This window comes from Mus caroli, unplaced genomic scaffold (assembly GCF_978045245.1).
Source record: "Mus caroli unplaced genomic scaffold, Mus_caroli_1 scaffold_2, whole genome shotgun sequence".
Taxonomy (NCBI): Eukaryota; Metazoa; Chordata; class Mammalia; order Rodentia; family Muridae; genus Mus; species Mus caroli.
In genome coordinates this window covers 75,068,521-75,082,385 of record NW_028227257.1, presented here as the reverse complement: position 1 = coordinate 75,082,385, position 13,865 = coordinate 75,068,521, and the positions used below count along the sequence as shown (strand labels likewise).

Here is a 13,865-nt window from a genome sequence, read left to right as displayed (position 1 = left end):
TTTTCTTTCTTTTCTTTTCTTTTCTTTCTTTCTTTCTTTCTTTCTTTCTTTCTTTCTTTCCTTCCTTCCTCCTCCTCCTCCTCCTCCTCCTCCTCTTCCTCTTCCTCTTCTTCTTCTTCTTCTTCTTCTTCTTCTTCTTCTTCTTCTTCTTCTTCCTCTTCTTCCTCTTCTTCCTCTTCTTCCTCTTCTTCTCTGCTCTCCTCTCCTCTCCTCGTCCTTTCCTCAGGTCACAGCGGAGTGAATCAGCTTGGTGGTGTCTTTGTCAACGGGCGGCCACTGCCGGACTCCACCCGGCAGAAGATCGTAGAGCTAGCTCACAGCGGGGCCCGGCCGTGCGACATTTCCCGAATTCTGCAGGTGATCCTCCCGTGGCTGCCCTACTCGCCGCTCCCTACCCAACCCCACCCCGCCCCCTCGTCCTGCGGCCCTCCACTCTAAGCGTCCTCTCTTCATTTCTTACTGTAAACGCTACTAATTACGGACCACACCACCCTCACCAACTCCATCCCCACCACTTCCCTACCTTCCAGCTTTCCCCTCTCCTTCCACCACAGTCCCTGTCTCTTCCAACCTCAGTCAGTTACGTAAGATAATTCATCTGCGTAAGAAAAAGAATGTGAGTGAATTAAAAATATACTTTTTTCATTTGGTAAAGACATTCATTGTGGTAACAGTGTATAAGCTGTAATGAGCTGAGTTATATAAGCTGGGATAATTTCATTCCCCTCTTCCCATCCCGTGCTAACCTCAGATTTTAGAAAATTGTTTGCATCCATCGTGCTTGTGAAGAATGTATATGGATTTTCAAAGGCAAATGTTATCCCCTCCTAACTCACATTTGCTCAACTGGGCAAAAATTTAAGGGAAAAATCATAAAAATTCAATTATTTTCCCTTTGTTCTTCACAACATAATACTACTTTAGACAAGGTCAGCACAAAAAAATTAACCTGACTTCGTTTTGATGCATCTTCACACAGTGTTTAGAAAAATAGTTTTTTTTAAAAAAGCTTTTAAAAAAATAATTCAAAGTGTTTGAAAGTATCATCATTATTTGTAGTTTTAGGGCTACAAATGTAATTTTTAAGAAAAAAAAAGCTCTCTACAGTAAGTTCTCGTACCATTGAAGGTATATTTTTGTGTTATAGACCCATGCAGATGCAAAAGTCCAGGTGCTGGACAATGAAAACGTAAGCTTGTCATTGTTTAATGCATACTTAAACAATTTTATTTTTGTCTTGAAATTATTAATAATGTGGTTTTCTGTCCAATTCCCTAATGCAGGTGTCCAACGGTTGTGTGAGTAAAATTCTGGGCAGGTATTACGAGACTGGCTCCATCAGACCCAGGGCAATCGGAGGGAGTAAGCCAAGAGTGGCGACTCCAGAAGTTGTAAGCAAAATAGCCCAGTATAAACGGGAGTGCCCGTCCATCTTTGCTTGGGAAATCCGAGACAGATTATTATCCGAGGGTGTCTGTACCAACGATAACATACCCAGTGTAAGTTTATTGTGAACATCTGTCCTCCTTGCCCCAAGTCCCATCTCTGGCACTTCTTTATCTCCTCCTGCTCTTTTCTCTCCCCAGGCCTTGCCATCTCTCTTCCTCTCTTCCCTGATTTGCACGGGTCTCCAGGGTACCTGGGGGTATGGAGAGGTGGGCTTTGACTTTTTGACCATCTGGAAAATGGGGTTGAAGTGTGAGGAGTAGTTCCCTTCATTTGGATACCACAAACCAGGAGTCAAAGGAACTAGGGAAAGGCACTGGGAAATGAAAATGAAAACCAGATTCTAAATTCCCCTCAAAGCATTTTCCTGAAGCTTCTTTCAGGCAACATGCATCCATTTCTGCTCTCCGATAAAGTAGATCTCTAAAGTAAGTCTTTTATCACCGAGTCTTTGGTCAAAGCGGAGCAGCCCAGTGAGCTGTTATTAGTGATATCTACAGAGGTGAAGGACTGCTTCCTCCTTTTTACCCAACTTCATTTCCAGGAACAAAATGATAGCTGCCATTCTTTCCACAAAGTAGGTTAAAAATCCACAGACTGTTCCAGGATGGCTGGGAGCTTTTGTATGTGTAGTGGGGTCATTCTTTAAAACTTGGGAGAGCTGAGATGGGGACCTAAGATGGGGTGACTATGTCTTTCAGAGACACTACCATTTGGTTTGATTTGCAGGTGTCATCAATAAACAGAGTTCTTCGCAACCTGGCTAGCGAAAAGCAACAGATGGGCGCAGACGGCATGTATGATAAACTAAGGATGTTGAACGGGCAGACCGGAAGCTGGGGCACCCGCCCTGGTTGGTATCCTGGGACTTCAGTACCAGGGCAACCCACACAAGGTAAAACTCAAGCAGTCACCTTCCTGAAGTGTTTTACTCCTCTGGGCTTCCAGTGCCTTGGAGATTAAAGAGGGTATGATCCTGGAAGGCTTTGATACCCCAACCTCACTTTTTAATTGGTGTTTGTGAAACCATCTTGGTGACTGTAAGAATTATGTATGTCAAGGGTTGTATGAATTGGTTAGGAGGTTGTGCATGTGTAAGGTCGAACCTAGTGGTGCCTTATTCAAAATTGACATTATAATGCAGTAGAGCGCACTTGCAGTACAACTGAGACAAGTTAACACACCGAGAGACTGCAAGGTAAATATAATTGTATTATTTGCTTTTGAAATAATTGACAATTATGTAACTTTGAGTAAGGTGGTAGGAGAAGGCGGACCCCCTACCCCCATGTGCATGGCCAGTTTGAAGACTTCCAGTGATAGTTCCCTCCCCCAACTTTAACCCACGTACTCCCCCCCCCCCCCAGTTCCAGTTCTTATTCTCAGTGGTGGCAACTGGTTAGAAGTGGGGTAGGGAAACCAAGTACTGGGCTGAGGCTAAGAGAAGAGGTTCTGGGGCCAGGGGGCAGATAGGAACTATGTTTTCCTTTCCCAGGATCTGTGAGAAGGGTGCAGGAAGAGGAGCGAGTGGGTTGGCTCTCTCCCCTTCCCACTCACACCGAGGTAACTTGGTCAAGAATAGGAAACAGTTTACTTCGAAGATTAATCGGTATTTGTTGTCTTTGTGACAAGGAGATAATATGCGGGGATAATGGGACGAGGAGTCTCACTCCCCCGGAGCACCACCGAGCCTGGGGGCATAGGGCCAGGGGCTGCCCAGGGATGGCGAAGGGGCTGCTGTGAATCAGTGAGCTCTTAGACCGGCCCCGCGTGCAGGGCGCCTCCACAGAGCCGGGTTAGAGAAGGGAAAATCGGTAACAGTATGCGAAATATCTGGTACAAAGGATGCTTCTGTCACTTGCAAGAATTTGTTATGGGAACAATCCTGTCGCTCTGTAATTGCTCATTAGAGAACGTTTTGTTTCTCATTAAGGCGACATGAATAAGCGTCTAGCTGAAGGAGACAGCTGTAGAAATGTTCCACAAGAGACCCCTGGACACGATTCGGCACCAATTGCCAATTAGACATGTCAGTTTTAAGAGCAGAAAACAATATAGGACGGACACTGGGACGGTAGGGAGAAAAGTGCTCCTTTCTGGTTTCCGAGCACCGCCGCCGCACTTGGTCAGTGCAGGCTTCTGATGTGCAGGCCCGGGCTCCCTTGGGTGACACCTCGCCCCAGCTCAGGTGACCTCGAACCTGCAGCTTTGAGTTGGAACTCAGAGTGCTCACAGGTCCAGGAGTCTCCGGTGTCTACTAGGAAAAGATATAACCAATCACACAGGGCCTGAGGTTTGACTCCTCCATGCATTCCCAAAGAACACACCCCAGAGAAGCTAGAACCTCAACTGGTGACCATCCACTCTCCACCCCCAGCACTCTGAAGTTCTGCTAAGCCCTTCCCCGCCCACTTGATCGAAGGTGTCTCGGTTGTGGGCAATGGGCCCAGAAGCTCAGATCTAGGAGGGCTGAGTCCAGAAGCCCTCCACTCCTGTGTTCCCTGGCGTTTGGGGCTCAGGTCTGCATGGAGACCAGGGAATGAACACCCTCTTCCTGTCTCTGGGTGCCAAGACTAAAGTCCAGGGCAATAACTTCCGCTAGAGGAAGTGTTCCCTGCTTAGGGCAGGTTTTCCTCCTGGAGAGCTGGAGAACTAGAGACTAAAAGGGAAAGGCCTGGTGGTGGCCGCTGGGGGCGAGAGGTGGCGCTAGTTCAGGGACTTTTAATTCAAGGCAGCTAGATACTAGAGTGTGCTGGGTCATACACTTCTTGAATGTCCCACCCACCCACCTTGTTTACCCCCACCTAAGTGCATTCCCCCCAGGCTCTCTGCTCCGCCTCCAGCGTGGGGAGGAAGCGTGGCTCTTGGGCGTGGGGACTTCGGGGGTCTGTGGTGTCAGCTTTCCAGGCTTAAATTCCTGGAGATTCCTCTGGCCCTTTGGTGCTAAGAGGGTCTCCCTCCCTCCCTGGCCTCCTTTCCAGCCCAAGTGGCTGATCTGGGGTTGTAAAGAGTCCATTTCCAGAAGCATAAGGAAAGGTTAGGTCTCTGAGGGAGACAAATATGGTTTCCATCTGATCTACGCCACGCGGCGGTGAATAAAATCCTGACGACGTGGGCTGACAATAAGGAGACGACTCTATTCCAGCCCCAATTCTCCAGCGATTTGGTGGTTTTAGGGATCACGAAGACACTTTTTCTCATCTCCTTCCCTCGCCCCAACCCCCATAATACCCAGGCCCTCTATAGGATTTAGTCAGCCTCCTTTCAACAGATGCTTCAATGTTTTGATCCGCGCTCCGGAGCTGAAAAGGTTCCGCAACCGCGTTGCTATCTTTTCTTGCTTGTTTTCCGCCTCACTGATTAAGACACTAAGAAACTAAGGAATGATTTTATTTCCCAGCGTCTTTTTTTTTTCTTTTTTTCTTTTCTGTTTCCCCGCCTCTCCCTCTCTCTTTCTCTCTCTCCTCTTCTTCTTCCAGGAAACAAATCCTATCCCCTGCGTCAGATGGTCCTGGGGCTGGGATAATGGGAGGCGCTTTCACTCTTCTCTGGGATTAGCCTGGGAGGTGCACGGCGCCCATTGAAGGTCCCTTCTTTGCGCTGCTAGGAGGGGACGCCTTTTAAAGGAGATATCTTAATTGTCTGCCACTTAAGTTTATCGTGTGGGGGAATTAGAAAACTCTAACTTCTATTTTTAGTTTCTTAAAAGATTTAAGGGTGGAAGGTAAAGCCACCAAAGGCAGGGGTGGGGTTGGGGGAGGGAGCAAAAAACCCTCCAGCTCTATCTAAGTGAGCACTCAGTCACCTGGCTGCAAACACTTGCTACTTTTAAAGTAGTGAACACATTTTCAGCATTGCTTTCTGGGCTGGTTAAGAGGCGGTGGCGGCGGGCAGCGGGCGGCGGTGAATCCCGTAGCGTTCTCTAACTCCACTTTTAAAAAGAAGCAGCAAAACAGGGTTTAAATGCCATTTTCCTGCTCCTCTAGACTTTTTATTTCCTCCCTAAATATCATTTTTCAAGGTAGCGCAAACCCTAGGCTTATGTAACCAGCACGTGCTAGTCTATAAGTAGTGCCTGAGCGTGGAGGACTGTCAATATAACCTCCATGCTTTAAAATGAAGAGGATGTCCAAGAAGCAGATGAGAATAGAGAAACGCTATGTGCTTGGCGCCTTCAGAGGGAGACCCCCAGCTTTGTTTAATTGACAAGATCTAACATGCTAGAGAAGGGACAGGGGTGGGGCTTTTCTTTTGGGTGGAGGCATAAGTGACCAGGCAGGATTGTGTTTCCAAAAGCAGTAACCGATGGACTTTTTAGTAGTTCCAACGGGGGGGTGGGGGGGGACGACAAAAATGTATCCTCCTTCACCGAATCCGACAATAAAAGGGAAATGGAACAGGCTCTCATCATTTTCCCCCCTGGATGGGGGTACCACTTTGAAGAGTCCTCAAGAGACCTGGGGCAGCAAATTAGTACAGCCACTTGTGCCCCTACACGTGAGTTCGGCGCGTCTCCTTCGGCAGGCGACCCTCCCCTCCCCCACTCATCTGAAGTAGGGCAAGATGCCTGCGGCTTGTTTACCAATACACGCTCCCTCCTCCTCTTCCTTTTCGTGGTTTTCTCCCATCTCTGTCGACTCTCCAGTCTCTTTTTCCTCTACATTTCCCCTCTGTCCCTTCTTATCCTTTTTGACCACCATCTCTTTGGAGCCCTCCATCTTTCTCCGCCCCTCCCCCACACCATTCTTCCTCTTTAGCTTCTCTCCTTTTGCCTCCCCTCAGTCCCAGCTCTGGTCCCCATCCACCCTCCCCACTTCCCTCCACCCCCTGCCCTGGCCCCCCATCCACCTCCCCCCCCCCCAGCCAAGCGCCCTAAATAGCACCGAGGCGCCCGCTCTCCGGACAGTGATTAATGATAGCAGTGCAGAGGGGTTAACACACTTCGCTGAAAAGTCTGTTGACTGGGCTTCTTGTAACACAATGTGGCCCGCTGCACGCCTCAAGAGAATCCTTTTGTTGTCCGTGCTTATTGTGGCCTCAAAATTCTGCCCACGAAAGTTTGCCAACGCTCCTGCCCCAGGAGTTTAATAGTTTCCCTTACTCGCGGGGCATTGTGTGGTGCTGAAAAGCAGCCCTTCGCTATTCAAGTGTTGGTGGTCATCTCAATAGATCTCCAAGGGCCCATATGGTGGCCAGTGCCGATGAATCCGCCTGTTTAAATGGGGGAGAAAGTTGGGGTTTTAAAACATTTCAAAGTTCCTGAAAAGATCCCACTAGATCCTGTCACAATTCCCTGAACGCTTTGAAGGCGCGGCCTATTGTCTCCTGGTTATAAATGATATTCCTGGCCAAGTCGATTCCCACAGAGGCCTGGCGCCCCCTCCCCCCAAACTGGCCAAGTTTCTAGGATCCGGAGAGAACAGTTCCTGTTGGTATCCCGTGGGGGCCACAGGCCTTAGGACCCAAGACAGCCTGCAGTGCCCTGGGAAGCCCAGCCAAGACCTGAGTCCTTTCCTTCCCACAGGCTGCCGCCTTGCCCGCAAGGTGCACGGCAGAGCCGGTTAGCCCAAGTGCACAGCTCTTCACCAAGCGCAAAGGAAAACAATGAAACTTTCCCTGTTTAATGATAGAAATTACATTAAAAGTGGTGGAAATGCCCTAATTAAAAATGTACCACTTAAATGATATGCCAAGGACTCAGCTGCAGCTTAGCATATTTAGCTAGTTAGTGAACTCTCCGCCGTCTCTCTTTTAAAATTACACGTTAAAAATTTAAAAGAAATCTTACTTTTCTCTGGTGCAACACATTACAAAGAATGGACAGTCCTTTTATCTAAATATAAAATTCCATTTTCAGCAATTATAGCCTGTTCTTGGTGATGATATAATTACAGCTGTGCTCGTAATAGGTGTCAAGGCGAAACACACTCACACAATGGTTGAATAAAACTGCAGAACAATGCAAGCACTTCTAAATTCACAACCTTTAAAATGAAATTGACTGTGCAGAATTCAAATAAAAACTAGATAAATATTTTTTTAAAAAGATTACAAGCTTGGTTTGGTTTCTTAATAGCATTTTCTACAAACCTATCAACATCTAATTGATTAGATAGGAATTACTGATTATAGATCAGCTGAAATCGTGCACATCACTCTATTTTCCCAACACAGCCATAGGTAAATACTTTCTGTAGGGCAAGGGAATTGGATGAGGAGTCAGAGAAAAAGATCATTTTGCCAGGAAACTTTTTGGCTTGCTTTGTCATTCAAAGAGACCTTGTGAGAGCACTGTCAGGTCTCATCTAAATGAAAACAGAGGAAATGTGACTCTGGTAACGGTGTCATTCAAAGAAGGCTAATGTCTGACTAACTTAGGAAGGCTTTGTGGAGAAGCAGATTACCCAGTCCTCAGAGTTTCTAACTGTACCGAGTTAGAAGCCCCCCATGCCATTCCGATTTCTCTTATTGTCCTATTCTTTTTGTTGCAGATGGCTGCCAGCAACAGGAAGGAGGGGGAGAGAACACCAACTCCATCAGTTCTAACGGAGAAGACTCGGATGAAGCTCAGATGCGACTTCAGCTGAAGCGGAAGCTGCAAAGAAATAGAACATCTTTTACCCAAGAGCAGATTGAGGCTCTGGAGAAAGGTGACTGGGAAATTTCCAAAGCAGAGAAACCTTAAATCAAAGTAAATGCCACAGCAAAAGCACAAAAGGGCTAAATTTAGCCAGGGCTCTTTGCATAAAAGATGAAAAGCCCCCCACCCCCACTTTTCAGTGTGTGTGTGTGTGTTGTGTGTGTGGGCGCGTGCGCGCGCGAGCACACATGCATTTTTTTCTCTTCTTTTCACACACCAGTAAACTGAAATATTACAATTCTGACAGACAAAGGAAATGATGACCTGTCTGACTGTCTTAGGCCACAGATAAGGACAGACACTAAATGTCATTCCAAAGAAAACTTGCTCCTGGTGGGAAAGTTCTTGCAAGTACAGTCAGCACATTGTTAAGCTGTCTGATTGGCTGGATGAGACGGGAGTTGGGTGTTAAAAGCTAGGTTGATCCAGTGTCTGAACTATTTTGTGTTCTGGTGTAATATATAAAACCATCTCACTCTTTCAGAGTTTGAGAGGACCCATTATCCAGATGTGTTTGCCCGGGAAAGACTAGCAGCCAAAATAGATCTACCTGAAGCAAGAATACAGGTACCTAGGGACCATGTGGTTTTTATGCATTGGGATACTTATATTTTGCCTTGGCTGCATACCAGTCACTGACATAAGCGTGGTCAGGTTTGCAAAGACTCCCTTGTCCTAGGGCAAGGGTGGGGATGGAGGGCTTTTTGTTTGTGACCAAGTGGTAGCAAGCACAGGGCTAACCTGTTCTGTGCATTTCCAGGTATGGTTTTCTAATCGAAGGGCCAAATGGAGAAGAGAAGAGAAACTAAGGAACCAGAGAAGACAGGCCAGCAACACCCCTAGTCACATTCCTATCAGCAGCAGCTTCAGTACCAGTGTCTACCAGCCAATCCCACAGCCCACCACACCTGGTAACTTGAAATTCCAACTGCCAAGAAACGGTTCTTAACCTTGCCTGCCCTTGGCTCTCTCTTGCCTTGTAATGAATGACCTTGCCCTCTCTCTGTCTCTTTTCTCTTCCTCTGCAGTCTCCTCCTTCACATCAGGTTCCATGTTGGGCCGAACAGACACCGCCCTCACCAACACGTACAGTGCTTTGCCACCTATGCCCAGTTTCACCATGGCAAACAACCTGCCTATGCAAGTAAGAGAGGACGGTCACCTGCTGCACAGGGCAAGGGATGGGTTCAGGCTTGCAGACCCCATTCGTTGCATTTACTCCCTTGGGAGTCCTTCTTGTGACAGTGATTGGCTTGACCAGTCAACTCTGAGACAGTCAATCCAACCTCTTTTAGCTGATTGATTGACTGATTGATTGATTCATGCCCTTGGAAAACAAACACTCGATCTGTTCAGTCAAGTTAATGTGCCTTTCATCATTATGTTAGCTGGAGAATGCCGGGCGGGAGTGAGGTCCGTTTTGGCTACCAGGGATGTTTGTATCAAAGTAGAAATAATTCGGGCATAATGAAAGGTAGTAAGATGTTGGCATGTAAAAAGCTTAGGTTTATGTTAGTGGGTTTGTATTAATAAATGCAGAAGCAGCACAGATATTTTGAGGATTACTTTTTGGTTCCTCTAAGAAACTAGTGAGGAAGAGGAAAAAAGGGAGGGGCGGCTGAAAAGCAAGATTCCTCTTTAGAGAGTGAAATGCATTTAGTAAAATAGGGAAACTAGTTCCTTCTACGTTTAAAAGTAAAAATGGAATAGAAGGTATTTGCTAGAAATTTAATGTGTGTCAGCTGCAGCCGATGTGACAGGTCAGTGGTAACCCTTGCTGCCTAGGGAGCTGGATGGCATTCTTACTATAATACCCTGGCCCGTGTTCTTAGGGGTTGGTCCTGGACCAAGCTGGCATTGCCTAGTGTAAGTTCTGCATGACTCCTGGTATGTGCTAGATCACTGTTGCTTAGAGGATTCTGATGTCTTAGGAACATCAGCATTCCTAAGGTTCCTGCTTGTACGACCATCAGATATGCCTGCTGGTGTAAGATTAGAAGCATGAGCCCTGCTGGAAGCAGTTCTGAGGGTTTTATACAGATTACTTAGCCTGCACTGAACATCTTTTGCCAGGCTTGGAATTCAAATAACAGCAAAATAAAGTCTCTCAATCTTCAGGCCTAGAACTGGATAAGCAGTTCCAGAGGACGTATTCACCTGCTTCATTTCTATGGCATCTGTTTTTTATTGGACATAGTGCAATTGATGTAAATGAAGGGGCCAGCAGCCCATTAAGTTGGTATGGCTACAACTATTTTGGAATTTCCCAGAAGTCAGTTTGCCTAGAGGAAGTGATTGCAGGAATTAGAAGCAAATGCAAGCTGAAGTTCTGGCAGGGCCCTTTAGGCCTGTTTGCCTTTTTGAACTTGACACGAGCAGTCATCATCAGACTTTAATGAGGCCATAGAGTAGCTTGTGCACTTTTGTTGCTATATACTGTAGCAACTTCTAGGTTTCTATGAGGGTGACATAATGTGCACATGGTAAAAAAAAAAAAAAAAAAAACCAGAAATAATTAAATAGATGAGGGATTATATTAAGCTTGCTTCCATTTCTAAAGAAATAGGTTGGGGTGACTTATTTTAAACATTGACTTTAAAAATTACACAGATTATACAGTCACAAAAGTAAATAGCATCATTGAACAAAGAAAATAGAAACAATGTGTGATTTTATTGTTCAGAGAGAACTCCTTTGTAGGTTCTGGAATGGGGAGGGGTAGTTTCTCTGTCAATTGCTTCTTCCTGTTGACCAAGATCCTCTCTGTCTTGCAAAGAATGGGTATCTCCTACTGGACCTTCCTCGGTGGCTGTCAGTTTTTGTGAAGGGAGGTTTGAGGATGTCAAGAATTTTCAGAGCAGAACAGCTATTGCTGACCCTCTGTTTCTATTGATCCACCTCCTGAGGCTTTTGACCTCAAGTAACCTTGAGAGCTTCCATGAGGGAGCTCTCTCCTGGCTCTGCATATTTCTTGTTTAGTTATGAGAGACATTCATCTCCCCAACATTTCTGTTTTGAATACTTTGAAGATAGCAATACAATTTTATGGATGAGACTCAAGCAGGGGTTTGGGGTCAGTTAGGAAGTCACAGTTAATTCTCAGGTTGTGTTTAAGTTATATTCGTGACATTTCTAACCTCTTCAATGTGACGTCATTATGGTTGTGCGGTTTATTATTATTATTATTATTATTTCTCTAATCCTTCAAGTCCAGCACTGAACTGTTCCCAAGGTCCCTCCATTAAACGTTCCAGAGAGTCCTCCTATTGCTCTCTTGAGCTATGGGATTTGGTGATCATAGCATTCCCCAATAGATCCAAGTTTGCAGAGGGAGGATGTCTTTCATGATCGTAACTCTAGCAGAGGTAAAAGTCAGCACAGACTGCCAAAACTGGACGTTTGTTTGCGTTTACTGTGTTTCAGAAATGTAATACACAGCATGCTCTGGTGGTGGCCAATGAATTCTAGGACATTCCAAAGAGACACCAGTAATGACCAAGTGTGCTGGCAAGCCCTGGAGAAGAGGGTAGCCTGGGATGTAGTTGTCTGGTGGTTCCAGTAATCACAGGCTTTTCTTTCTTCTGGCAGCCCCCAGTCCCCAGTCAGACCTCCTCGTACTCGTGCATGCTGCCCACCAGCCCTTCAGTGAATGGGCGGAGTTATGATACCTACACCCCTCCGCACATGCAAACACACATGAACAGTCAGCCCATGGGCACCTCGGGGACCACTTCAACAGGTGAGCTCTCTGCAGCTGTGCAGAGGCATCTACTGGGCCTCTTTGGCCAGCTGATCTTTCACACTGTGTTTCCTATTGACTTGAAGAGAAACTTCTGACCTTGCATTAAAGGAGTGTGTTGAATATTTTACTACTCTTGTCTTGAAAGCAAACAGACTGACTAGGGAAATTCAGTTAAGTTAGCGCGTTGACAGCATCTAGACAAGTCATCACTTATGGTGAACGTAATCACAGAAATAGAGTATGAAGACAAGAACCCAAATCACGTTTTCAGATGATATCTCAGTCAGAGCTGGACAGCGAGGCTCCACTGAACTTTGATGTGATGAGTACTCTTTAGACGACTTTCACATCTTCTAGCTTCTTGATGCCAGCTGAGGAGTGTAGATGTTAGGTCTGCTTTTCCCACCCAGCCCCATTTTGGCTTCTGAGGATGTAGCATGTTAGTCTTCCAGAGATGGTTGTACTAAGAAACTTCCAAACATTGGGTATCATGAGGTACGTGCAAACATAGCCTCTAGTTTCAAAAGGTCTGCTTTTCTTTCTAATAGTTGAAAGTTTTCTTTCTTTTTTTTTTATAAAGTAAAAACTGTATTATGAAGTGTTAGGAATTTTTAGAAGGTCTGTGTGTTCATGCTGTGTTCTATCGTAGAATCTACCTATGCGGCTGGTGTTTGAATTTTAGAAAGTCTGTGTGTCGGTGCCGTGTTCTACTGTAGAATGTACCTATGCAGCTGTTATTGTATTCATTTATAGGACTCATTTCACCTGGAGTGTCAGTTCCCGTCCAAGTTCCCGGAAGTGAACCTGACATGTCTCAGTACTGGCCTCGATTACAGTAAAGAGAGAAGGAGAGAGAGAGTGTGATCGAGAGAGGAAATTGTGTTCACTCCGCCAATGACTATGTGGACACAGCAGTTGGGTATTCAGGAAAGAAAGAGAAATGGCTGTTAGAAGCACTTCACTTTGTAACTGTGTCCTGAACTGGAGCCCGGGAATGGACTAGAACCAAGGACCTTTGCATACAGAAGGCACGGTATCAGTTGGAACAAATCTTCATTTTGGTATCCAAACTTTTATTCATTTTGGTGTATTATTTGTAAATGGGCATTGGTATGTTATAATGAAGAAAAGAACAACACAGGCTGTCAGATCGTGGATCTGTGTTGGCTCATGTGGTTGTTTAAAGGAAACCATGATCGACAAGATTTGCCATGGATTTAAGAGTTTTATCAAGATATATCAAATACTTCTCCCCATCTGTTCATAGTTTATGGACCGATGTTCCAAGTTTGTATCATTCCTTTGCATATAATTGAACCTGGGACAACACACACTAGATATATGTAAAAACTATCTGTTGGTTTTCCAAAGGTTGTTAACAGATGAAGTTTATGTGCAAAAAAGGGTAAGATATGAATTTAAGGAGAAGTTGATAGCTAAAAGGTAGAGTGTGTCTTCGATATAATCCAATTTGTTTTATGTCAAAATGTAAGTATTTGTCTTCCCTAGAAATCCTCAGAATGATTTCTATAATAAAGTTAATTTCATTTATATTTGACAATACTCTATAGATGTTTTATACACATTTTCATGCAATCATTTGTTTCTTTCTTGGCCAGCAAAAGTTAATTGTTCTTAGATATAGCTGTATTACTGTTCACAGTCCAATCATTTTGTGCATCTAGAATTCATTCCTAATCAATTAAAAGTGCTTGCAAGAGTTTTAAACCTAAGTGTTTTGCAGTTGTTCACAAATACATATCAAAATTAACCATTGTTGATTGTAAAAAAAAAACCATGCCAAAGCCTTTGTATTTTCTTTATTACACTATTTTCTTTTTAACCTTATAGTGTGGTGTTACAAATTTTGTTCCCACATTAGGTTAATGTCCTAAATCAATGGTTACTTTCATATACTCCATTTTACAACCTGATGGTCCTCAAAGAAATAATTTTTACAGGTATCAGGAGTTGGTAATGTATTGTAAAAAAACCTAAAACAAAACACAGCTGTATGTAGATCTGCATCCCACAATG

The 13,865-nt window shown here is 45.0% G+C and overlaps 1 protein-coding gene across 5 annotated transcripts in view; it reads left to right on the top strand.

Moving 5' to 3' along the window:
• Pax6 (paired box 6) overlaps positions 1-13,865 on the top strand; it is a 28,766-nt gene extending 14,901 nt beyond the window's left edge. For 4 of the 5 annotated variants that reach the window (XM_085834597.1, XM_085834595.1, XM_085834596.1 and 1 more), the window contains 10 exons: positions 227-357; positions 1,148-1,189; positions 1,284-1,499; positions 2,176-2,341; positions 7,938-8,096; positions 8,571-8,653; positions 8,847-8,997; positions 9,115-9,230; positions 11,675-11,825; positions 12,582-13,865. In XM_085834597.1, the coding sequence (XP_085690723.1) occupies positions 227-357; positions 1,148-1,189; positions 1,284-1,499; positions 2,176-2,341; positions 7,938-8,096; positions 8,571-8,653; positions 8,847-8,997; positions 9,115-9,230; positions 11,675-11,825; positions 12,582-12,667 (1,301 nt within the window). In that variant the 3' untranslated portion in view covers positions 12,668-13,865. The remainder of the gene's footprint in view (positions 1-226; positions 358-1,147; positions 1,190-1,283; positions 1,500-2,175; positions 2,342-7,937; positions 8,097-8,570; positions 8,654-8,846; positions 8,998-9,114; positions 9,231-11,674; positions 11,826-12,581) is intronic. The other variant, XM_021183256.3, reaches the window with a different exon arrangement.